Raw genomic sequence first — 27,448 nt, 5'->3', positions numbered from 1 at the left:
AAGGGGAGAGGCTAGAGAACTTGGGAAGTCCCGTGGAGACTGGAGAGGATGCTGGCAGAACATCGGCACCTCTGTTCAGTGAGGACTGGTCTCACTGCTCCTCCAAGGGATCGCTTGTTAGATGAGGCTGTTCTGAAGGAACCTCTGAGATGAGATGGTTGAATATTTAGTTTTTTCTTTGTATCTTCTCTCTGTGGAAGGAGAATTGCACTAATAAGAAGTATTATTATTATTATTATTTCAATTCCACCAGAAATCTACATATTCATATCAAAGGTTTTTCTCTCAAAGTCTGAATAGTCTAAAAAATATTTGCAACACATATAACACTTACACACATGGTAAGCGCTGTTTATCTCACTAAGTATAGGAAGGTCAGCAGATAGATGACAATTTGCATTTATGTTCAAAATTAGATGAGAATTTGGAGCCCTAGTTGCATCTCTGCTGCCATGTGGAAATGGCCGTATCATGCTCACTGCTTCTAATTCCAATTATCTTCATATTGCTCGTCTCATGATTTCTGGGAAAAGCTAGAGTGTCTCTACTCATGTGCCAGCTCTTGCTTACAGAACTTAGTTTCCTAATTTCATAATCATTGCATTGTCAATTTCAGGAAATTACAGTAAGGCATATGAAACCTATGTTAGCCTTCAAAAAATAATTTTAAATTATTAGCCTCATAAAAAATTAATTTTAAAATACTAAAGAAGGACTGTGTAAGATGACTGAAATCACATTGTAATAAGTAATTTTGTGAATTTTTTTCCTGATCATAAAATGTTAAGAAATTTAATACTTTATTTCATAGAAGAAAATTTAAAAAAATATACAATTTAAGTGAGTTTCTATATAATTTTAGATGAGGCCTAGAATGCTTCCTGGAAGATGGTAAGTGGTCAAATATATTTGACTATTGGATGAAGTAAGGCAAAAGCTAGGCAAAACTTTTGAAATTGTTATGAAACAAAGAAAAAAGATTAATGAATAAATGCTTTTTGCAATAAAGACAACTGAGTTGAAAAGTAGTAACTTTGTACTTTTTAGTTAAATACAGTGAAATCTCACTAAATGACACTGGAATAAGAAGCATTGATTTTTGCATCTTGCAAATTGAGAAATTAAGATAATGAAGATGAGTGTTGGATGAGAAATTTGCTTTTAATTTTTTTTATATATTTTTAAATAAAGTTTCCTAAGAAAGTGAAGAATGTAAACAGACTTGCTAGGATGTTTTATTTGGGAGAGAGAACAAATCATTTGCAAGATTACTCCCTCTCATTCCCCTTGATATTTATTGGAGCTCAGCACATGGGTGTATCAGTTTTCTACTGCTACTGTTAAAATTGTTACTGTTTTGGTAGCTTAGAATCCCCAGTAATTTCTCTTACAGTTCTATAGATCAGAAGTCTGGCATGGTGTTGGGCTCACAAGGCTGCATTACATTCCAGAGGCTTTAACGGAACACTTTCCTTGCTTTTTCCAGTTTCTAGAGGAGTTCACTTGCACGCCTTCACTCCTGGCTCTCCATCTTCATCTTCAAAACTAGCAGCATTGCATCCCTCTGACTATTCTGTGGTCATATCTCCTTCTGACCACAGCTAGCAAAGATTCTTCCATTTTAATGACCCATGTGATTACATGGGACAGACCCAGAAAACCCAGGATAATGTCTCATTTCATGATCTTAATCCTTCTTCATACCTGCAGAATCTTTTCTACCATGTGCAGTACTATATTCTAGGTTCCAGAAACTGAAAAATGAATATCTCTGGAGGAGAAGGTACATTACTTTGCTTGCTTTTCCAATGACAGTAAGTAGTAGTACTCAGTCCACAGGAGTATGAGTCAACATCAGAAGATATTAATGGAAATATATTTAAGTAAATATGATATACAATAATGAATATTAATTAACAGAAGAAATAATTATTCACCTTCTTTAAGGAAAAGATTTCCTTAGATCTCATGTAATGTTTTCATGTACATGAAATTTTAAATTAACCTACTGACTTTTGTTTAATAATAAATTATTCTTCAATAATTCCATTCCTTTCCAAAATCTATTTTACACAATATAATTGTAATAACAATAAAAATTTTTATATATTATACTATGGTATAAACTGTTCTTTCACATAAATTCTTATATAAACTCTTACATGAATCAGTTGTCCTTTATTAAGCTTTACGTTTATGTTAGAGATATATGTGTTTACAGTTTCTTACAAATATAGACAATGCTTCTTTAAACATTTATTTTTTATTTTTTATATTTATTCTTAAGTTTTAGGTAGACACAATATCTTTATTTTACATTTATGTGGTGCTGAGGATCGAACCCAGTGCCTTGTGCATAGTAGGCAAGCACTCTACCACTGAGCCACAATCCAAGCCCCAGACATTTTTTTAGCTGTGTAACTAATTTTTGCTTGGAAAAACTCCCATAAGTGAAATCACAGTGTCAAAATATATGCTTGACCACTGGTTGCCCACTGGTTCCCCTCTTGTTTTTAGAACGATAATTTTGTCAGGTATTGTGGTAATCTAGCTATCTGAAAAGATAGGTTGAATTAGTAACTTAAACATCTTTAAATACCAGAGTTAAATTTCTGTTTTGTGTGGGCTGGGGATGTGGCTCAAGCGGTAGCGCGCTCGCCTGGCATGCGTGGGACTCGGGTTCGATCCTCAGCACCACATACCGACAAAGATGTTGTGTCCAACAGGAACTAAAAAATAAATGTTGGAAATTCTCTCTCTCCTCTCTCACTCTCTCTCCTCTCTCGCTCTCTTTAAAAAAAAAAATTCTGTTTTGTGGACATTATTGACATTTTTATAGTTGGAGAGGATTTGGTCAGAGCTAGGGTTAAGAAGCTGAATCTGATGGGTTGATATCTATATGCACTGTCTTTTCTGCTTAGACTGCTATAAAAGAACACCATAGACTAGATGGCTTAAACAACACTTATTCCTCCTAGTACTGAGTCTGGAAAGTTCGCCATCAAGGGGCTGGTTGATTTGATTTCAGCCCTTTTTATGGCTTGCAGAGAGCTATCTTCTGGCTATCCTCACAAGGTAGAGGGAGTGTGCTCTGATCTCTCTCCCTCTTCTTCTAAGGACCCTGATCCCATCATGGGGGCTCCACCTTCAAGACCTCATCTGAACCTGGTTACCTCCTCACAGCCTCACCTGCTAACACCATCACACTGGGGATCAGACTCCAACATGTGGATTCTGGTGGAACAAGCACTCATTCCATCACATGCACCACCTAGGTGTCTGTCACTGCTCTAATTCAAATGAGAGGAGGTGTCCTAACTAAAATAAGAATGTCACAAAAGGCATCACAGAAGATGAGACAAAAGAAAAATTCAATGATGATTCTAAAGTGTGGAGCCTGGGATGGAAGAATTAAGTGCCATTGTTGGGAATGTATGGTTGGGGGGTGTTTTAATGCTCAGGAATGCTGGAATCCATTTGGGATATGTGGGCAGAACATCTACAGAAGTGTGAGCCGTAGGAGAGAGATTGGGTCTCCTACGAAGGTACTACAAATGCAAGCCATGTATTTAATTTTAAGCTTTCTACAGAGACATTAAAAAAAGTAAACAAGTTACACTAATTTCAATTATATATATATATATATATATATATATATATATATATTAAAGAGAGAGTGAGAGAGGAGAGAGAGTGAGAGAGAGAGAATTTTTAATATTTATTTTTTAGTTCTCGGCGGACACAACATCTTTGTTGGTATGTGGTGCTGAGGATTGAACCCGGGCCGCACGCATGCCAGGCGAGCGCGCTACCGCTTGAGCCACATCCCCAGCCCAAATAATATATATTTTATGTTGAGAGCCACGGCCAGGTCAAAATGGTGCCTGGCATTTTGCCAGAAGGGGCGGCTCCTGCTACCTCGTGCCCACTACTTTTGAGTTCTTGCGGAGTTTCCATGGAGTTCCTGTTGAGTTCTCGTGGAGTTCCTATGGAGTGCACGTGGGTTGGGGAATAGAGTTCGTTCCTGCTTGAATCTACAAGTGGCTCGTGACCTCCCGGTTATTTGTGCCCAGCCAGACTGCGGCAATTTTATTTAACATAATATGTGCAAAGTTGTATCATTTACCAAATCATCAATGTTACTAGTTCCAACTTCTCACTGTGCTCTAGCCATACTGTAAGTGCTCCGTAGCTGAGTAGGTGTAGAAAGGTAAATTTAGGAAATAGTTATTAAAAAGGCAGCTCCTTTCCATGCTTGTGAACATGGATGCACGTTGGGGTTGTGCCTGCCCTGTGACTATCATGAGCAGCGCTGTTAGGAACAGTCCTATACGCAACTTCTGGAGCAGAGAGGTGGGACAGTACAGGCGGAGGAATGGCATTGCTGACAGGACTCCAGCTTGTTTTCTAAGTGGCTGCTCCAGTTTATGTGCCTACTATTAGTGTGTCAGGGTGCTCCTTGCTCTACACCCTCACTAACATTTGATATGGTAGCCTTTCTTCATTGAGGTCAATCGAGTGGGAATAGAATGACTTATTCTGTCATAATTTGCATTTTTCTGATGCTTAATGAGTTTGAACATCTTATATACATTTTTTCTCTTGTGAAAATCACAAATATTCATTCATAAGTATTATTGTAAATATAATTTATATTTAAATAAATAAATTTGTCATGTAATGTTATATTCGTACATGTGTCACATAATATATTCCTTCAAATATAAATATTTATTCATTCACAGATATTTACTGAGCACCTACTGTGCACTGAATATTGGTCTAGGCACTAGGAATATACTAGTGGGGGAAAAACTAGTCCTAAATCCCTGCCGTGAGTTTAGTCTAGTATGTGGAGGGAGACCAAAAACAAAACTGTAAAACACCACATGTCATGTGTACTAGTGAACTTATTTTTGAATTTGGCTCAGCCTTTCACATCATTGAATCTTGGCTTCTGCAACTATAAGAAGAAAGTAGGAATAGCACCTATCTTATAGTATTAATTAAATGCATATGAAGAATTTTTTTTTTTGGTACTGGAGATTGAACTCAGGGGTACTCAACCACTGAACCACATCCCTAGCCCTATTTCTTGTATTTTATTTAAAGACAGGGTCTCACTGAGTTGCTTAGTGCCTTGCAATTGCTGAGGCTGGCTTTGAACTTGTGATTCTCCTGTCTCAGCCTCCCAAGCCACTGGGATTATAGACGTGTGCCACCATGCCCGGCTAATATATGAAGAATTTGACATGGTCCCTGGCAAATTAGATGCAGAAAATGTTAATGCAATAATATTTATAACATGGTTATTAATTTCCATTTTCTTCTGCTTTTTGTCAGTGATTTGTTTTTAGTTAAAACTACTGACATTTAAGTTAAAATGCATTTTGATTATTATTGGAGCGTTGGCTCCCATTTGGGTGTCAGCCAAAAAAAAAAAAACAAAAACAAAAACAAAACCCAGTAGGTATTTCCTGCAACAAGACAGATGAATTTGGTTAATTCCAAGGTGTGTTATTTCCAAGCTTCTTAATTCTAAGGACCAAGCATAAGAACATATCTAAAGATATTAAAATGTATTCTCCATTTTAAAAAGCTGCATTGTGTCAAATATCCAAAAATGTGGGAAAATCCTTAGGAGCCTCTTGTATAACTCAGGGCTGTGTCCTGAGATTGGAAATGTTCCCTGATTTAATCATTTCTATTTACCAACCAACTTATTGAAAACCCAATATGTGAAAACAATAGCACTTTGAGTTACAAGGGAGGTGCAAACTTGGAGAGAGTATTAGTAGTTTACATAAGAAAACCTGATTAATAGTTAGGTTAAAGTTTACAAGCCTCCCTCTCATCCCAATCCCAAATCAAGATGACCTGGAGGGTGATATCCAGCCACGTAGACTTTTAAGCATCAGAGATGCTGAATATCTTGGTCTGTTAGGAAAGTCTTGTCTCTGAAGATAATTTCATTGTTATGCAGATGTTTCAGGGGCAGAAGAATCCCACATTGTTTTACTGCTTATCTAGTGGTATCAACTTGTAAAAGTGAACATCTTAGGGCTAATTTTCATACCAAGAAAGTATTTTGAATGATTTTGTTGTTGTTGTAGTTTTTTTGGCAGTGCTAGGGATGAACCAACTAAGATTTTGTACAATTTTCTATCTCAAAATTATCTCTTACTCATTTCTAGCGCTTAAATATTTTAATCCACATTTATTTTGCTTAGTATGTATTGTTTTACTTCAAATAACAACAAGCCGAAAACTGAATGTCTCAAGCCAAAAAAAAAAAAAAAAAAAGAAATTTATTGTCAGGAAAATTGTTCTAGATATGTAAATAAGAAAGAGAGATTTCTAGGTGTTCTAGTTGTGAAATGTTGGGTATTGTTTCCTGTAGAGTTTCATAAGCTTTTTCTGTAAAGGAACAGATAATAAATATTATGTGCCTAGAAAAAATAGAAAGCCCAATATGTGCTGCGTACTGTGTAGAGGAGATGGGTATGACCTTACTAATCTTTGGAACAATTATCTGTCCTTTTTTCTTAGATAATGATGTTGAATATGATCTTCAGTGAGACATCTGTTGAGCACTGCAAAACGCAGACAGAAAAGCAGAAAGAATGCAACTTCTTCTTAATAGCTGTTCGCCTGGCTTCACTGAACCAGATCTTGGATCCCTGGGTTTATCTGCTGCTAAGAAAGATCCTTCTTCGAAAGTTTTGCCAGGTAGCAAATGCTGTCTCCAGCTGCTCTAGTGATGGACAGAAAGGGCAGCCCATCTCATTATCTAATGAAATAATACAGACAGGAGCATGAAAGAGAACACTTAACCAACTAGCATGTTCACAGCTTTTGACAAGAAATAGCCCTAAACTTTGTGAATTAGGCATCTCTGGCATGCCACTGTTTATGCATTGAAGTGGAATTTTTATATAAAGCTAAATGGTCTGAGAAGCATAAATAAATCCTTATGTGCCAAAAGCACTGAAGCATAAACAAAGGAAAATATATTAATAACAGTCTAGTGTGTTTTTTGGATCTCTGCCATTTGTAGCTGAATATGTGATTATTTATGTGATGAAAACACTTATTATAAATGATCTTGGTCTATTGGAGGGGCTAAGAATGGTTAATATCCCAGTATACTGAGCATATGGAGGACAGAAACCCATATATCACTGAAAACAAGTACATTTGGTCTTCTGTGTTCTCTTTCATTGTCTCTGTCACTTTTCCTCTGTCACTTTTTCCTGCTTATGTTAAAAAGTTTAATTAAGTTGGAAAAAATGTATGATGTATCTAATATTCATTAATATTGATGTTATTTAAATATTGTTCAATACATCAAATTAGGTCCTAGCCTTACAAAGTTTAAGTGTTGGTAGGTTGATATAGAGTTTTACTTCTTATCTGAATAAGAGCCAAACCTTCTTATTTCAAGTATTGTAGAGTTTGTGGCTACCCCAAATTGCTAAATGTTCTTTCTTTTGAAAATATTTTACATTCCTACAACTCTGGAGATGATTCATGAAAGTGATCTAGGAGAGTCAGTGAAGTGATTTTTCAAAATGCTATTTAAGGACTGATTTGAACACTACATATTAGTACATTTCCCTTGACTTTTCCACCAGAAGAATTCTCAAGTATTTTGGATCTTTAAATACCAAGTTGGATTATAAAACAAGCCAATATTTAGAAAGCTCAATAAAGACTTTCTGTAGTTTGGCTCATTTGAATGAGAAAATTGATATTGACCTCTCACAACTAACTCTCTGTCCCCTGTCTTCAAAGTAGTTCTATTTAAATATGCATTAATATTTGTTACTTTTTTCTACAGTCCTCTCACATACAAACTATGAAAGCTAGGATTAACATCTTTGTGGCATAAATAAATCACTACATTAAGTTTGGGGAATTGCACTTTAAAAAAAATTTCCCCGATAGCAATAATCCTGTAATTTAAGACTTCACAAGATACTTTTCACATTCATTGATATTTTCATTTTATAAACTCATTAACATTTTCTTGTGAAGATTTTAATTTATAGTTCATTGCTTTCTAGTTCTTCAATGTTTGAGATTTATTTATACTTCTTATAGAAATAGCATTTTTCTTTGTGTTTAGTAGGCATTTGGGAAATAATTAATTTTAACATGTATGATATATCTATTTGATTTACGTATGTATATATACCAGCTTGGGTCAATCAGGAACAATCACTTTAAGTCACCATGTCAAATTGAGTCAAAAGACAAAAATCTGCTGAAAGTACTCACATAATTCAGGATGGTTTCAGTAATCTAGATTTTCTTAAAAAGATGGGGAAAACCTATTCTATACCCCATTATAAAAATTTCTATATGTCACAGAATTACATTATCCCATAGGTTACTACACAGGGTATAGGACAAAACTATCTACTTTTTTCTCTGGTGGGAAAAAAATCCAAGGAACTTAATGGACTGTACAATAAAAAAACTTTTCCTGGTGGGTAGTCCTCTGACCCTCAGTAATAATCAGATAGTGGATTTGGGTGGCATGAGCCTGTTTTGATTACAGCATCTGGAAAATCAAAATTGTCAAATAAATGCTTGTTCAGTGAATAAATGAAAGTCTCCCCAAGCTGCATGCTCCTTGGTGAGGCACATGCCATAATGTTGACATGTTTCATACCATTGCAGTCCAGAAAGCTGATAAATTGGAAGATTCCTGCTAATTTAATTACAGGGATACAAATTTATCTTCCAAAGTGTAGTACCCTGTTGTTTTACAACAAAGTGCTTTATTTGTATTAATAATTTAGGAGTCATATTTCCAAATGATAATGGAGATTACTGTCAAAAAATATCATTTTTCATTAAACCACAAAACACAGAAAGAAAAAAGAGCCTGAAACTTATTTTCAACACTAAATAAATTTCTGCCCAGGAGATACATGGTAGAAATGGATAAATGGCCATTTATAAACAAGCTTGAAAAGGAATAAATTGTATGAATAGCATGTGACTTTTGTTATGTAGACAGCCATTTGTTAGTCCAGGGAAACCTAAACAGAAATAAAAATCCCAAATGATTTCAGTCTTTGAGGATAATTGAGATTATATTTCAGAATGTTGTACAAAGGTTCTAGGGTCGTTAGAAAGTGGACATCTATGGTTACTGCAGAGAGTCATATCTGTTTCTAAGTGCAAGTTGATTAGCCTTTAAGTTTATTCTCAGACACTTTGTTTATCTGTGCATATATTGAAGTAGGACAGAAGAGGCTGGACACCTGAAGAATTTTTAGGAAGCAGGTTTCTTGACTGCAGGATTCAGATTTGTGGCTCTAGAATTTTTCCTTTGAACAAAGATTTAAGAAAATTTCTTTGAACTTTATACCCATGGGGGAGGGGGCACAGGTTTCACAAGATTTTACCCAGAAAACAGAGATAATATCTTTTTGTAGGACAAGCTTGCAGACTAACTCTGTCACACCTTTTGTGTGTAAACCTGGCATTTACAAGAAAGAGGAAACTACAGACCAAAGTAACCTCTACGGACATCCTGCTGATCTGACAGGAGGAAAAGCTTAATTGTGGCAAGGGTCTTTTGGAGTTTTGGAGGGTGGGGGTACCCAATCTGCTAAAATATCTGAACAGGAAAAAAATGCATAAATTATGACAATTCCTAAACTTAAAAGTGTTGATTAAAAAACAATTGGAGACACAGAAAACCACAAGGAAAGAAGCAAGTGAATGGAATGTAAAAATATATGCAATGTCCACAGTGTGTATGATTTTTCAAATAGTAAATAGATACACTGTGCTCTGTCATAGAAAAGAATGAAGGCATGTTTTCGAATAAGAACAGTTAATTTTTAAACAAAAAAACCAAAGGCAAAAGTCTTAAAAATAGTGTTCAGTTGAAGAAACAAAATGTATTATTTCAATATATACCAAATTTACCTAATGCTGTATACCAAGATATTCTAAGTAAATGCAAATGTTTAGTCAGACTGGATTTAAACTACACTGAAATAAATGGTACATATATTTTGTCTCCTTAATGCATCTTTTTTTTCTATAAAAGATTACTTGACAGAAACGAATTGTACAACCTCATGTAAGTTAACTATGAAAAGATCCTCTGGCCATGCTGACATTGAATAATGGGCAAACAAAAAGTATGACAGGCAGTATTCTGAGAATGTGGTCACTTATTGTCGCTATTCGAATATTAGAATTTCAAGTAGATTAGGTCTTTTATTTATTTAATGTTTTTCATACATTTTGTTGGTGCTTGACTCCAAATTAGTGATCCACTTTTGATCTTCAGCATGTGACAATCATTTTATACTTCTTTTGGATTAAGATCAAATTAGAGACAGAAAAAAAATTTTTTTCTTTGAAACTTTTGGCTTGTATGTTGCCTACTTATTTTCACAAGTCAGTCCCAAAAGCTTCTTGAAATACACAAGATGCTGAGATGAGTGACATAATGAGACTGCAGACGATTTATTCATATAAAGACATTAAAAACTTAATTAGAATAACTTCAAAAATTCTGTTTTAATTAAATAAAAACTTCATGCCATAGGCCATGACCTATGTTTTCACAGATTCTTATTTATTGCTTGTTTTGTGCTTTTATATGTTTCAAAATCTATCAAAATTGAGGTGTAAATAAATATACAAAATCTTGCAGTTGTGGCCAAGTCCATACGACTGATTTTTCTTCTTGCAATAATATGCTGAGAAGAGGTGAAATACGTCTGTGATGTTTCATGATTGTGGTAGACATGGAAGAGTGATTTATGAAAGTTAAGTCAGTCTAAATTCATATAACACATTTGTTAAGTAGTTGAGATCAGTTTAGCATTACAAGGAAACTAACAGATGGAGACTACAGATGAAACATGAATCAGAGAATTAGGGAAATATTTTATTTGATGTATTCTGTCTTATAATTCCTATGATGAAGAGTCCATTACACACCATGACATTATGATAACACAAGCAGAGTAACTTATGAGCCTCTAGAAATACAATTCCATCAGATATGCAATATATTCATTTATAAGTCACACAGTTCTTTTATTGGGGATGAAAATTATTTCCAGAAGCTTTGCATCAGTGAGTTTCACATAATAAGCAATCCAAATACCTATTGGATTACATATTTCTTCTTTAGGAGCTGGTTGTTTCTCCCTACTCCTCTTTCCTCTAACCTGTCTACCTATTTTCTTGTAGAGAGAAAGTAACAGATAGATTTACAAATGGAGAGAAGCCAGGATTGTATTCAGAGGAGAGAGGGTGGCTTCACATTTCTAATATGCCAGTGCCCTAGAATGTGAAAAGATCTGAGTCTGATGTGATGGGGAAACTTTACTATGGGAACAAAGAGAGGAAGAGAAGAAAGATCACCAGGAACAAATTATTCTTTCCCTTTTTTTGAGGGCACTTTGGAGCTGACCTCCAAAGTTATTTTCAAATGTGCAACTCTAAATTTTGTTGTCACCATCTCTAGAATTGGAATATTTTGATATTAGTATAAATCAGTATTAGTTATTTGATATTAGTATCAAACAGTATAACTAATACTAATTAATTAGTATCCATTAGTATAAATCAGGTACCCAGCTGAAGTCTAGCCAATCATCCATTAATAGTAATTTGGAAATAGTTTCCTTATTTAATTTTTTGTTTCTGGAGAAAACAAAGCTGTATTAGTAAACAAAGAAAAATGCATATAACTTTCTGATACTCTTCAATATTCTACTTTTGGAAGAATTCATATATAGGTAGGCATAGGAGATGGGATAGAGAACTTAAGGATAAGGGAGAAAACCTGTTCACTTCCAGCCTGTTAAAATTTTTTGTCCTTTTAGACCAGCCTACAGAAGCAAAAAGAGGAATGGAATTCATTTATCTTTGCACCTTTGCTCACTGATAGGTCAAAGCTAGGAAGGGTCACCGGCTCTTTTCTGTAAAAGAAAATGACATGTTCACTCTGGTAGTCTTAGAAAGAGGGAGAAAGGGAGGAAATTATTTTACCTACTCTCTCCTATCAAATGTTTCTGTACAAATGGCATGAGACTGTCTAAGATGACTAAAAATAGGCTTTGATTATATTGATCTGTTCACAACAAACAGATGTAGTTCCACTTACATAGTGCACCTAGGGAAGTTCCATCACTGGAACTTAAACCCCTACTTGAAGATCAGTATAGAAGAATGTGGATCTCCATGCCCCCTCCCCAGCATCCCATCCTTACATAAGTTGGCTAAGTGGGAAGGTATGTTTTGTCAACTCTATGTAAAGACTTTGTGCAGTTATCTTCAGTACATTTAAAAATATATTCCAGTGTGTTTTAATGGCTGATCTTTAATATTGTGTAGATGAAGAATAAAAGAGACTATGAAAAGTACATTAGAATTTTATGGCATTTAAGTCATAGATAGTCTGTGTATTTAATAAATGTATGTTATTTATGTTGTGTTTGTCAATGGAAAATAAAGTTGAATGTTCTAAAATGTCCCTGTCTTTTTTTCCTGATGCCAACCTATGTCAGGAATATTTAACTTACATTTGTATTAAGTATTTTGTCAAAAATCCTGTTTGGCATGCTTTGTCAAATAAAAACACAATATAATGCAGCAGCCCAATGCTGTATGGCACAATTAGATCATTTTGTTTTATTTTCCATAATCATGCATAGGAAAAAAGTATCCTTAATTTGTTAGAATCAGAGAGAGATTCTTTTCCCATTTTCAACATGATACTTCTTCAGGTTATAATTCCAAGATTATTGTCTTTGACACAAAAGCACATTACAAATTATTCTGAACTTTTTTTCCCTCTTTCTTCTGGATTCTGATGTAGTCTACAGGCAGCCAAGATAAGAATTGTGCCTATTCATAATCAGATCCTTCAACTGACAATACCTAGGTACTGGTGAGAGCTGAGTCCTTGTAGAGAGGAGTGCTGGGCTGTCCTGCTACCAGGCTCTGCATGTTATTCAGGCCACTCTTCCTTCAAAAAAATCTCTGTTGAATGTAGACTGCACAGTCAAGTTCATTAAAAGCAGCACATTGAGCTTGCTGTCCTTCTCACTAAGAAAAGTCATCTGGGAATGTTGGTCCCTGATTCCTCTCTCAGGAGACTTCTGAGACCTGGGACTGGATCTCTACTATCTTGGTTGTATAGCATTTCAGGTAGAAATCATTACAGCTGCTGTTGGTATGGCTGCCCAGAAATGTGCACTTCTCTGATAGACTGCCAACACTGCCACGGGGTGAGACTTTCCCCACTTTCATGTCCTCAAAGGACATGGAGTCAAAGATCCTTGATGTCCTTGTGCTTTGATTATAGTCTTGAGTAAATCCTGTCTGGATGTTGGATACAGAGAATCCAAGCCATTTCCCAGGCTTGTTCTTCCCTTCAACATATGCTGTTGTGGACTTATAATTCCGTGTCAGGTTCTGGAAGGTGCTAAGACAGAAGGATTAATGAAAACCCCCAACTTTCAACACCTTTATAATCTACTTGGGGAATAGGAAATAATCATATGGCACCATGAGAGCCCCTGGGGGACACGATGCTGAAATGAGAAAGAGTCTCCTGGAGACGATGACATGTAATTGACGTTTCAGAGAAAGAAGAAGCTGTTAACCCGGGAGGAAAGAACTTTTCAGGATATTTTCACTTTACTCTGTTCAAAGCTTTACAATTGACACAGGCTTCAAGCGGACTGATTTCTAGTGCCACTGGAGAATGTGGCTAGATCCTACACATCCTAGGTCGTTGAATGACAGTCCTGGTCTCTACCCTCTGGGTTCTAGTAATGTGTCCCTCGCTGTTCCATTAAAAATAGCCCCAGACATTGCCAAAGTTGCCATGGGAGGCATGGGACCCCAGATAGAACCTCTGCCTTGGCAACGGCCATGGCCCCTAAAGTGACACTGTGTTCTAGTTGCAGGACAAGGCCTTGGTCCTGACAGGCGCTGTTGTACTTCCTGGAGCAGACGCTCTAGAATACCCGTTTATGTCTGACTGCACAAAAATGTGGTGCGACCACTACAACAATGCCTGGATCACCACAGGCCCTGATCAGCTTCCATAATCACATAAACCCATTCACAGATGAGGAGGTACAATTTCTCAGAAAGTATCATCTTTCTATTGATGCCTCCAATCCCTTTTCTGTTTTCGATAAGAGGCCCTACGTCTCTCAGAGGGATATCTGAAGACAGTCCTTTTCTCCCGGAACTTTCAAACACTCTTGTTATAATTCTTTGTGACTCGGGACACATTTCCAGACAGGTGGCTTCGTAGGAGAGAGCGGGCTCTGCACATCAGTCTGAGTGACAGAGCTGTAGAAGCCTCACTTCCTCTGAAAGATGATTTCTATAAAAGGGCTGTGAAATATTGGGCAAATGTCTCTTGGTAAGGTTGGGCCTCTCTTGATTCCTTGAATCATCTGTGATTCCTCAGATATAGAGTCATTAGCATGCATTTTGATGACAGAGTTCAAGTCATGATCTCTATAACTGACACTACTTAAACCTCTTATTTATGTAAAATGGGAAGATGGACTTGCTTACCAAATCTGACCAAAAATAATTAAATTAGAATAAGATAACTCATTAATTAACTAATTTTTTGAGGCTGACAAAGACTGTGAATAATCTGTGTTAATACACTGATGTCATTTTTAAAAGAAGACTGAATATGATATACAAGATCATTTGAATCTGACTTAGAAAAGGACATTGGAAAAATATTCATTCTGAAATCATAGCCTGCTGAGGCCTTTTAAAGTTAAATTTAATTAGAAAGTACTCAAGTGTGCTATAGCTCATGGTTTCCTTATCACTTGGGGATCAGAGGCCCCTCTAAGACCCAGAGGAAAGATCTGACTCCCCTCCCATCAAAAGCACAGAGGATTCTGTAAAATGTCAGAAGTCATGCAACCTCCCTCCCCAAAAGTCTGTTAATAGAACTCTTAGGAATTTATGGACACATATTAAGAAATCTTGCTGTGACAGAGACTTTATAATTTAAGGACCCAAGTGAGTTTCCAGGTTTGTTTAGAAAACCTACAACTATAACTCAAACCAATATAATTAGTTCCCTGTGAATACCCAAATTCCCTGATATCTCACTATACAACCATAATGTAAAGCAGTATAATTGGGATAGAGTTATTATTAGACACTGCAATTATTTTTAAAATTATCATATGAGGATAAGAAACAACAAAATCCAATTCAAAAGAGGAGAAATATGTGACTCTCACCATAAAATAAGTTAAAAAGTGAAAGAACAATTTTTTAAAAACTAAATTACAAATAATCCAATGACATTTGCCTTCAGCAATGAGGTTATTTTAGTATTTTCTCATGCTGCTTCAGCAGGAATGATTTAAAATGTCATTTTTCAAAATTCAAGTAAAATATCACCGCCCCCCACCAAAAAATACAACCTATACACAAACAAGCTATTTGGTTAGAATATAACTTCATTTTTATACGGTCTTTATGTAGACTTATTTATTTATACATTCAAACTGTGCTTTGCTATTTAGAATGAAAACAGCAAGAATTACCTTATTGATTGAACATTTGTGTAAAAATGCAAGGCATGCACTCACTAGATCTTCTTACAAATGTAAAATTAATAATGCTTTAAGGAAATCCTTAAAGCTATTAGTAGAATACTGAACTGATGTTTACAGTTTGTACATCTCTAGAGGGAAAAGTATGGAGCAATTAATGACATTTATCTTTGTATTTCTATTGCTTTATTGAGGAAGACTGGAAATGAGATTTTAGAGCATCAAAGTATTTGTCAATTAGAAAGAGCTCTCTAATACCAAAATATCTTGCATTCTGGATGTGTGTCCATGAACTGGTCAGCTGTGGAAGTATCTGCATAACATAGCAAGTTGATTTTTATGGGTCAGTGGTTTAGAATTTTCTTAGAAAATCCATGAAAAGGCCATTATTAGAGAAAAGTAATGGCTCTTGGTTGTCCTGTTTTCAGTAATCCTTGTTCATTTAATTTTTTTTGTTTTAACATCTTTATTAAGCATCTTTACTAAGCAAATTAAGTAAAATTAACTTTTACTTAAAAATATTTGGGGAAATAATCTTGATATATATATGCCAAGAGAAACCAGAGCCTTAAATGTTGTACAGACCTAATTAAATATGAACAACCCTTATTATCCTAAATTTTCTCAGACCATGGACATTTTGAATATACCTGTTACAATCCATTCAGAAAATTAATAATTCAAAGCTAAAATGATTTACTTATTTTATCACTACTAAAAAAACTGTGTACTCAAAGTATTTTTCATATAAAGTCATTTCACAAAAATGTTATTTTTGTATCATAATTAAAAACAAAAGCTTCCCCACTGAACAAAGTGCCTAGGTACAACTCTGATTTTTTACTCACAGTTTATTTTCCCTTGACAATTCAGTAAGCTTCTTCAAACTGGAATTTTCTCATCAGCACAAGAATTATTAGGATTAAATGAGATCATAAAGACACTATTGAAAGTGCTATATGAGTGCTTGATATTATTTTATTATCCTCATTTCACTAGTGGAGGGAAGTTAATTGTGACTGTTCTTATCTCAAACAGGTCTAGTACAACCTTCCCTGTTTCAAATTGGGCAATTGCACACTTGCCAGAATGCCCAAGTTATATTAGAAGATTGATTCTGGTCCCAAACCACACGTGTCAATCTAGGAAAGAGGCTTAGGTTCAGCCTCATCTGTAGAATAAAGGATTGATGTATCTAGGTGTGGTGATCCTCCCTTCTCTCTGGTAGTGTCTGGCCTCTGGAAACAAAGCTCATCCTCTCATAGAGACAAAGAGAACAATACTCATGAAAAGTGTCTGTTTATTTTTTTTCACCAAAAAGAATTTTTATTTTCCCACCCTCCCTCCCTCATGTGAGTGGGCTCTTTCTCAAGGATTCTAAGATTCCCCTGAGCCTAGCATTTGTTAATCTTTTCTCCCACCTTTCCCTCTACTCCAAATGGAAACTACCTAATACTGTGCTTTCAGTAGACAAGGAGTCCTATTTATTTATTTACAGCTCAGGAACTATTGTTGCAGGAGCTAGGTCAGGGAGATTTTTGTACATTTGGGCTTAGTAATGTTTGTGTGTATGTGTGCATATGCGTGTGTGTGTGCGTGTGTGTGTGTGTGTGTGTGTGTGTGAGATACTTATTACACTTCAACTGTGTATTTTTTTCTAAAATAAGTTCTTTTCTTGAATAATTTGTTAGTAAAAATATATCCAACTCTTTAGAAAAATAAATTGTGCTAAAAGACTTATGAAACCTACAGTCCCATTCTAACCCTAACCCCTATCCCACCACTCTGACCTCCAGAGACCCTATATTCAGTTGTTGGTTTTTTTTAATCTTTCTTCTAGCATAGGTTACCCTATCTCTATACTTGCATTATGATTTCTTGCTTCATCAAATTTAGTCTTCATATGTTGATTTTCTGTTTTGCTAGGTTTAGCTCTGTATCCATCTTCTCCTTACATTAAGAATACAATTTTTCTTCATTCTTTTACCTCTCTTTAGTTGGTTACCCTGTTGCCTAGATTCCATCTCTTTATATTTGGTAAATTATTCACTCATTTTGGCAACATTTGTTTTGAAAATGGGCTTCTTATTAGGAATATGTAAGGAGCCAAACTTTTGGGAATGGAAGGAGAATGATTTCAAGCAAGCATGAACAGTAATAAGACCAGTTTTAAAAACAGTGTTAGACATCATTTTATGGGGCATCTTTATTCATGTATGCTACCAAATTCTCATGCCAATGCCACAAGGTAGATCCTGTTATTAGTGCTTTCCAGGTGAACAGACTAAGGTTCATAGACTGATTCCTCATCAAGTCCACAGAGTTAGTGAGAAGTGAAGCGGGGGCTCATGCCTTATTTTCAGTTAAATATCATCATGCAATCACTGAGCAAATAATTATTCTGTGATTATTTTTTTGAAGCTTCAAGTTTATCTCTGACAGCTACTCTAAAACCCACTAAAGGAAAGGCTTTCACTCTATTATTGCTATCTGGTCAGTTTCAAAAGTCATTCACTCTATTATTGATGCCTTGGGCAGTCATGAAGAGTCAGCTTTTCCAATAGTACTGATTAGATTCAGCAAACAAGATTCTCAGCAAAAATTTGAATGTCCATATGCTCAATCTGGGCACATGTGCACTCCTGCAAACATTCAGACCCTTCCGTGTTAGATACAGGACCACTTTTGCAATGGAGCAAATAAATAATGGCTTCCTGGCAGCAGATGTCTGAACAGAGAAGCTGCATTTCCACTTCCTGCCTGGCCTGCGGGTTTTGTGGAAGCTAAGAGCTTATTAAGATTTAGTTTATTAAAGATGGTATCTCTTCCAGCCCTTTTTTGTTTGTTTGTTTGTTTGTTTTCATTTTTTTGTTCACCTTGCCTCTCCTGATGGCAACTTGGGAGCAGGCTTGCTGAGAGGCTGAAAAGCAGAAGGTTTTACTTCTGCTTTCTAATTACAGAGGGACTCTGAGGAGAATTTGTAAAACTTAGGACAGAAGAAAGGACAGCAGGCCCTTTGTCAGCAGCAGAATCATCTTGTTTATGGTCTCCCTCGGCTTAATTTTGAAATTTGCTCTAGCTTCTTCCTGCAAAATGCAATTTCAGAGTGGAGCATATTTTGTCATTGAGAAAGGACTCCTGCCCCTTGTTTTTGAGTCTTCCTTCTCTTATTGCTAACAGGTAAAATAGATTTGATGCATTTAGTGTTTTTTCTCTTCAATGGACTGCTCTCTGATTTCCACCAGTCAGACAGATTAGAACAGTGTAGAACATTTTGCTCAAAGCAATGCAATCTTTAGATCTTTAAAACTCAAATTCTATTGTCATTGCTAAATGGATTCCAAGGGGCAACCCATGCAAGCTTTGTTCACTTGAAAAATCAGTGCATATGGGTGCTTATCTTTGTTTTGTTTTTCTTTTGAACATTACCTTTTGACAATTTTAATAAAAATATTCAACAGTCTCAGCTCAGGAGTCAGTTGACATTTATTCACAATGGATTCAACCAATTACCTACAAATCTTTATTTAAAAAGTTTTTATTAGCCAAGAATTAATTAAAATACATTAAATGAGCCATTGCTTAGGGCAAATAATTGAGTGATATTCCCTTCTGGCTGCCAACTTCTATATAATTTGCATTAAATGTGGAGCCTAGAAATTTTTTCATAATGGTTAGTTATTAATAATAACATTTTAAAAAATAACAGTAATTTTTGAATACCATTGCTTAAGAGCAGGTTTTAATATGATGAGGGGTTCAGAAAAAAATTAAAATAACAATCGATGATTACATTGCTTGAGTTTTTTTTAATGGAAAATACTGTCCATTTCACTGAATGAAGAGTAGTCCATTCAACCTTAGGAATTATTCTCATTTGCCAAACACAGCCATTTGGAAGCAGGGAAGGAATGTCCTTGTAGAGACGTAAGAGTCAACGAGAATGCCAATGAAATCAGTAGAATTTGGTTTTGGATGAGAAGTCTCATGGTCAGATCACCTTAGAGGTGTGAGAGTATGTGTTATGGAGTCATATCTGGGACTTTGGGTTAATAGCTGTAGAACTTGAAACTACTAAAATTCATTAGGATTTTTTGTGTCTTTATACAAAGGATTGGAATTTTTGCATTTACCTTACAGGGTATCTCTGAAGATTAAATAATGTAATATATGTCAATCTTTCAGAAGAGTTGTGGGTATAATAAATATGGAGGGGACATTGTTGTTGTTGCATTAGCAGTGGTAATTAGTAGCTATAAAAGCAGTAGTAATTACTCAAAGAATCCATAAACCATATTGGTAATGTAGAAAAAGACATCCTGAAACCCTTGCCCATTCCTCAGTGTTATTCTGGGAGGTCTAAACATATGGTATTGTGTTTGAAAGTATAGAAACTACAATCAGACTAATTTTGGTGGCACATCCTAGTTAATTTATTAATCAGCTGACCTTAATCAAGTTAACTCAATCTTTTCCAAACTTTGATTTGTTTAGCTACAAATGAAGATGATAATTATTTCACCAAAGAACACATTTATTGTAAGCATTAGATGAAATAATGCATGAAAATACTTACCAAGTGCCTGGCACATATTAAACATTTGATAAATGGTAATTATTATGTTACCACAAATTATTAATATTGATTTCAAGCTCAGCATTCTTAACTTGGCTCAGTTTCCAACTAAGGTTGAATATATGCATAAGCTTACAAATTTTATCCAACCTTCTCAAGACTTAGGATAAGAAGATAAGGATATAGACCAATTCATAGAAAGCAAAAGAAATAATAGGAAATATCAACATAAATAAATTTATTGAAGTTTTATAACATTTGTGTTATGGTATAAATATGAGGTGTCTCCCAGAAACTCATATGTGATAAATGCAAGATTATTTAGAGGTGAAATGATTGGGTTATGAGAGCCTAACTTAATCAGTGCCTTAATCCACCTGAATGTATTAAGTGAATAGTAACTGTAACCAGATAGGGTGTGGCTGAAAGAGATAGTGACTTTGGGATTAATATTTTGTTTCTGGTAAGTGGAGCTGTCTCTTTGCTTCTTAGTGACATCTCTTCAGTCTCTTTTCTCCTCCATTCCCTTTCCTGAGGTAGAACCATGATGTTCTGCCTCACCTTGGGCCCAGAGCAACAGAGTTGGCTGTCTGTGAACTGAGACCTTTGAAACTGAGAACCCTGAATAAACTTTTCCTCCTCTAAAGTTGTTCTTGTCAGGTCTTTTAGTCACAGCACTGAAATAGCTGACAGAAACACTTTGTGAGATAAGGAAATGTTTCCAGTAGCACAAAGGGTATTTAAAAAATCCCTGTACCAATTTCCTTCAGTCGAACTCAGACCAAAAAAAAAAAAAAAAACAAATCATGGAGAAAGAAGTGAATCTCAGGATGATAGTTCTCTTCCGCAAAGAAACAAATATAAACTGGTCAATTGACCTATGTGTTCTTTATCAAATATAAACTAGTATAACATGTCTACAGCCTTAATTCCACCTCAATTTCCTAATCTATAAAGGACTATTGGATCAATAATTTCTAGTTGAGAAGGTTACTGTAAACATTTGAATAGTTAATTTATATAAACCATTTGATATACATGCCAGGTTCTTCATGCAGTACTTAGCCATCAAGATCACGATTGTCATCATCATCATTTCATGTTCAAAATGTCATAGAATTACCAAGATCCAGGCAGAAAAATAATTTATTTCAAGGTACATAAAGTCATTTATTTATTCCTAGCTGTGAATTCATTAGTAAACAGAATAGTAGAGAATTTTTGAATTTATGAGCCCCTAACGTGGGTGTAGATTCTAAGAAGACCAAAGTTTATCATTTACAGAGTTCAGATTTCAGATTCTCTGATTCTTCAAAGTAAAATCTCAGTTTTCATTAATGACTTGTATGATTTAAATGTTTTTCCCAAAATGTATGGGTTTACATTGTCTCTTCATTGTAGTTGAAATACTTGTTTGTGTGTAAAAGTCAAAAACTGGAAAAAAAAGCACAAAGACCAGAGAAAACTTCCCTGTATCATATTACTCAAAGTTAACCATTGTTATTGTTTTGATTAATATCCTTTCAAATATTTGTCTCTGCAAGTTTCTCCTCAAACCTTACTACACCTAAAAGCTCTGGTGAATTCTTTAACATGTTTGAAGGAGTGTCACATAGAATAGGGACTTATTCTATTTTCCTGAAAGTTAGAGTAAAACTTATGGGAAGAAGCTACAGAGAGAAAGAGTTTGACTTTATTTTAAGAAGAGCTGAAGCAATGTGGCCCAAGATGGAAGGAGCTGTCTTAGGGAGTAATGGGTTTCCTGTCATGTTCAAGCAACTGCTGGGAAACTGCTACAGAGTTTACAGTAGAAAGTGGGAATACATAGCTACTTTAAGGCTTTTTCCAACTTGCGAATTCTATAGTTCCATGCATCAAACTTGTCATTATATGGTCACAAAGTCTGAAGTGGTGTCAGAGAAAAAGATTTTGTTAGAATTTAGCTGTTGAGCTTAGTGCCCTGCTTCAAACCTCTTTATTATGTTGTACGTGATGTAAATGAATTCTGGATGGGCATAGCCTCAAAGCTAGTCTTCTAACGTTTCCATGTTTATCTTACTGGCTTGAAATTTGTTTGAAAACTTTACTCATAAAAACAACAAAGACATTATTTAGAAAAACATTCATAACAATAATTTTCCAGTAGTTAAGTCAGAACACCTAACAATCACTAATATTTGTTACAACTGGATGATTTGATCATCTTCACTGAATGTGAAAGGTTGCCAAGAATGAATTTGGCCAAACTCAGCTTATTATCTACTCTGATCCGTTTTTTTTTAAAAAAACAATGTAAAACACACATTTAAAAATAATAAGCCCATGTCATTACCATTCACTAAATTTTTGTTCAATACTACCAAGTCCATTTAGTGTTTTTTTTTCTTTTAAGTTTCATAAATAAGAGAAAAAAGAAATAAACTTCCAAATATAGAAACAAATGATTCAGTAGATCTTCAGGGAAGCTTTAAAGTTTGAAATAACCGCAAGGAATCAATACTTTTACATATACATAGAGGGATTTTGGACTTTTTCAAAAAATCAATACTCGTGTAATATGTAAAACCATTCCATCCCAAAGGATGGGAGAAAATGGGTCAAACCCCAAGGAAATATACCACTTGTCTTTTCAACACAACCCTCAGCAGGCTCAGAAACAGCTGTGTTCTTGCACAAAGCCAGGTGCTGACATTCTTGTTGAGGTTTCTGGCATCGCTATTGCTCCCTGAACACATCATCTTAAAGTGTCACTGCGGCCTAAGAGCTCAGAACATAATCCGTAACAAGGCAGTGGGGAGCCGCATGGGGAGGGTTTGGATTTAAAGACAAATTTGAAGCCTGGTTCTTAATTTACAGGCTACGTGGCTGGACAGATTTTAAACTGTTTCAGCCTGTGTTTACTTTTCTATGAGCTGGAAATAATACTTCACAAGTTGGTGAAAGGAAATGGGACAAAATATAGGCAAAGCAGAGTAGTTAGCCATTCAAAGCCCGAGGTAACACTAAGTAACACTAATCGTCTTTGCAGAAATACATTTATGTAACTTCAGGAGTAATATCAGTTGTAATTGTGATATCAATAAAAATCATGCTATTCTAATAATGGACACTCATAGCAGTCTTTTGTACTTTTTAAGGCATTTTAACATCTATAACTATAATTTTATTTGATCAAAACTTTTGGGTGGATGGAGAGTATTATTATTATTTTGATTTTATAGATAAAAGATTATGTTATACACCATAATTATATAAAATCATTACTTGTCCATAAAAATAAATCAATTAAAAAAAAAAAAACAACTAAGACTAGGTGTGTTTCGGTGCTGTAGTTAAAGACTTCAGTTCAACACTACATCCACACATGCTATGGAGTAAGTTTCTTATCCCTCCTGAGTTTTGATTTTTTTTTTTTAATTTGGAGAGTGGGAATAGTAGCAGTATCCTTAAAAATCATTGCTATTTCCCAGTGCCTTCTGTACAAAACTGGAATGCTTTAACTTACTCAAAGCCCTTAGGAGACTGGTGTACACATACCATTCCAGGCGTGTTCAGTGACATTGAGCCCAGCTTGTTGTGGGTCTTTTCCTAAAGCACATTATGCACAGTCACAATTCTGCCCCTACTGTTTTCTTTGCTTAAATATTTTTAATTGAGAACATTCTACTCATTCATCAAGGCCCAGGTCAATTTAATATTGACACTTCAAGAATTTTTTCCTTATGCCTGATTCAAAATTAATAACTCCCTGGCTAGTACATCCATAGTGCCTCCTCTCTGCTTCTGTGACCACTTGGTACTGCTCAACACGTTCTGTAGTCACGTGCACATGCTTTTAGACTCCTCCACAGGACCATTAGCTTCTTGAGTGAGAAACCACACCTTTCTAATCTTATTGTTCTGGCTTCTCCCATTTCCTCTTCTCCCCAGACCTCCAGCTTCAAAGTCAGCGAAGGTTTCAAAGTAGATGTAGAAATATTTATCGAATTGAATTTAATGAACACACAAAATAATATATATAATAAAAAATTCAAGGATGTCCAAGAGAGATGTTAGTGGAAACAACTGAGGTTTACATAACTTTCTACAGTGCTAGAGAGAAACAGTTGGTGTTTCCACAAGTAGCTGTTAATGATCATTAGGAATTGATTCTAGAAAGGTGACAAACTTTTGGCACACATATCACTTAGGATGCCTCCTTTCCCTTCCCAGTGAAGTTTTCTTGGTGCCATCATTGATAGAATATTAAATTGAAAAGACTTATTAGTCTTATGGGTGCAACCACTCTTCATTTCTTACGTTAAGTTTTTGAGGTGAGAGGAAGGGAAAAAGAGTTTGCTTTAATGCGTGTGTCCATGCAGGGCCTTAGCTGGGGAATGCCAGGCTGGGAGGTGATTGTCTGGTTTAGAATAGAGGACAGTGGTTTGTCACCATCTTGCCAGATTGGCGAGATGAGCTGGGTTCAAAGGAGCTGATTGTGTCAATAACTAAGGAAATGGTGAAGAACCCACTCAGCACAGGAACATGAGTTTCTAAGATCAAGGGTGAGACTGCTCAGTGACTCCCAAGGGTCAGCTCCATGCTGGGCAGCACTGGAAAGAGAGCATGCACTTGGATTATTTTTATTTTATAGGGGGAACACACACAAGGGAGGTTCGATGGAATGTTCTTCACCAAATAAGGCAGGGGATAGGGTTTTGAAGGTGGACTCTTGCTTTATGATGTCTTGTGGTCAGCAGATTGATTGACATCTTGACAAGTCACATGCATCTCAGGTGCTGTGTGAGATCATAGGCAGAGCAAGAGGAAAAGCACATTTGCATTGCACAGCCCAATCAGCGCTCAATGCCAGACCAGTCCTGGCATATGCTCAAATGCGCAGAGCTCATACACACAGCCCATGGACGGCTCACAACAGTGGTTAGCAGAAGCAGAGCAATAGGGGCAGAGTGGCCTTTGGCTGCACAATCTAAATTCACTAAGCCTGATCCCACATCCATGCACCCTGACCACTCAGAAACAGAGCAGTGAAGACAGACGCTGACAAGGATGAAACCCACTTCCCTTCCAAGAACCCAGAGCCCTTTTAATAGAAACTAACTCTGACCACCTCCTTTTGACATGAAAAGCTGAAAACAGCAGTATGGCTCCAAAGTTTTCATCATGTACTACTTGAAAACAACTCTGCTTCTTGTCTTGAGCAGTATCACTAGACTGCAGTTTCCCCAACAACTCCAGCTACCATTCTCTCAATCTTTCATTCATTCATCCAGCCAGTTTGTACTCAGCTTCTACCACCTGCCTATTACTATGCTGGGCCTCAGCACAGTTACACATTGCCCTCTAGGTGCAAAGCATGCAAGTACCACATTCAAAGACTGGAAAGCCCCAAAGCACACCTAAGCAGCATAAAAGCCTCTCCTGGAGCCCTTCAAAAGCTACTGAGCTTTCTTCTACTATTGCTCCTTAGCTACTCCTCAAGTTTATGAATGGGCTACGGCAAAAGGAGTCTAGCATGGCCAGATGTTTTAACCTAACTGACCAAAATGTGGACTTCTGCCCAAGGCCAGTTCACTTTCAAATACTTCATGGATTTCTCAGAAAAGGAGTATAGGATGGAAGTCTCCTAGCTCTTTAATATCCTCTGTATCCATTGCAAAGACATACTCAGAGCCCTGTGCGCACAGACACATTTTATATCCTAATAGGAGGCCCGGGAGTCTTTCTTATTCTCTCTGGGGACTTTCCCTTTACCAGGGATATCATCTGTGATGCATTTTGATATTTTCTTTTGGAGGGGGCTGGTGAATAACAAAGGTGGAACAATGATGTTAAAGAACAAATGAATTAAAGATGAGAATGTCTCACTACACAGGACAGATTCTTAAGGGAGTATTTATCTTGGAGAAAAGTATCTTCAAGATCTAATATCCGTGTTCTGGATTAGAGGAGGGAGAAATTTAACACTGAGTGATCTAAGGTGTACTTTTTTAAAGGTAAGAGGAAAAACAAGGTTAATGGACTTTACTTTCAAGTATCTAATGGAATTAAATTCAAAGAGTTCTGGCCAGGTTCGTGTCATAGTCACTTCCACTGCGACTTTCAGACATGTTTTTTGCTATAGTAATGAAGCCAGCGTTGATGGTCATTCATCAGATGCATCCCAGGTGATGTAGTCATGCTGCTGTGTGAGAGGGTCTTAGCGTAGGATGAGCCTTTAAATTATTCTTTCCTTGCTGGTGTGAGTCCTAAAGGAAATGAAATGAGATGATAAGACACGTTTCCTTGCTCACTCAGGAGCTGCCTGTTTTCCTACTAGCACTGGGCTGTTTCCACCTGAGTGCCTGGCAGGGAGGAGGGCAAGCTGTGGGATTCTTACCAGCTGGTGTGTCTGAACAGTTGATTTTGTAGAATTCTAGCGTTGAAAGAAGTACTGAAGGGGCTGGGGATGTGGCTCAAGTGGTAGCGCACTCGCCTGGCATGCGTGCGGCCCGGGTTCAATCCTCAGCACCACATACACACAAAGATGTTGTGCTCGCCGAGAGCTAAAAAATAAAGATCAAAAATTCTCTCTCTCTCTCCTCTCTCTCTCTCTCTTTTAAAAAAAAAAAAAGAAAGAAAGAAGTAGTGAAGCTCCATGCATTCGGGAATTGCAGTGAATTCAGGTCCTTGTAGAATGACTCATTTTTCCAAGTCATACTGGAGAGGGGGACTTCTAATGGTATGTGTTGGGAGGAGGGAGGAAGGACAGAAAGAGGACCTGAGTAGAATTTAAGGTCAGGGCACGTTCATTATTAATCAAATGGCAGTGCCAGTTGAACGAGAATTTAGAAGGCAGCTCTCTCAACAAGGAAATCCAAACGACCTGCTTTCTTTTGAGTAACAATTCAATCTTACCTTTGCTGTCTGTGAAATGGAACTGGAACATTTTCTTTCTGCTCCCGGTGAACACTTCAGAGATAATCCAGTGCTTCCCTGTTTTAAGTCTGACTGTGGCGTGGCACAAAACGATTAAATATTTTGGTTGCATTGGGTAATGTTTCTTTGATGATTCAGAATGGACTTCAAAAGCTTGTGGGTCCTGAATCATTTTTACGACTATTGATAATTACTTGATACTATGAAAATCAATGCTTCTATGTGAAGTGTCTGGATGCTGGATTCTGGGTTAAAATTAATTTGTTGCACATGGCATTTAGATTTCAATCAGTAAATGACATATTCTAACTGAACAGTCTTCTTTCACGAGCAAATATATTTATTTTTGTTTTCA

At 36.2% G+C, this 27,448-nt stretch overlaps 1 protein-coding gene and 1 long non-coding RNA gene across 5 annotated transcripts in view; one reads left to right on the top strand and one right to left on the bottom strand.

Annotated features, from left to right (window-relative positions):
* Ptger3 (prostaglandin E receptor 3) overlaps positions 1-27,448 on the top strand; it is a 200,478-nt gene that overhangs the window by 29,803 nt on the left and 143,227 nt on the right. For all 4 annotated transcript variants that reach the window (XM_078026495.1, XM_078026496.1, XM_078026494.1 and 1 more), the window contains exon 2: positions 6,550-6,729. In XM_078026495.1, coding sequence (XP_077882621.1) covers positions 6,550-6,729 — 180 coding nt within the window. The remainder of the gene's footprint in view (positions 1-6,549; positions 6,730-27,448) is intronic.
* LOC144368089 (uncharacterized) lies at positions 24,782-27,205 on the bottom strand. Its single transcript, XR_013427862.1, has 3 exons — positions 27,073-27,205; positions 26,555-26,720; positions 24,782-26,423 (listed from the first exon to the last, which is right to left on the bottom strand). It is a non-coding gene; the product is annotated as an uncharacterized LOC144368089 (long non-coding RNA).

The sequence above is a fragment of the Ictidomys tridecemlineatus genome, chromosome 11 (genome assembly GCF_052094955.1).
Source record: "Ictidomys tridecemlineatus isolate mIctTri1 chromosome 11, mIctTri1.hap1, whole genome shotgun sequence".
Lineage (NCBI taxonomy): Eukaryota > Metazoa > Chordata > Mammalia > Rodentia > Sciuridae > Ictidomys > Ictidomys tridecemlineatus.
This window is presented reverse-complemented; position numbering and strand designations above follow the sequence as displayed.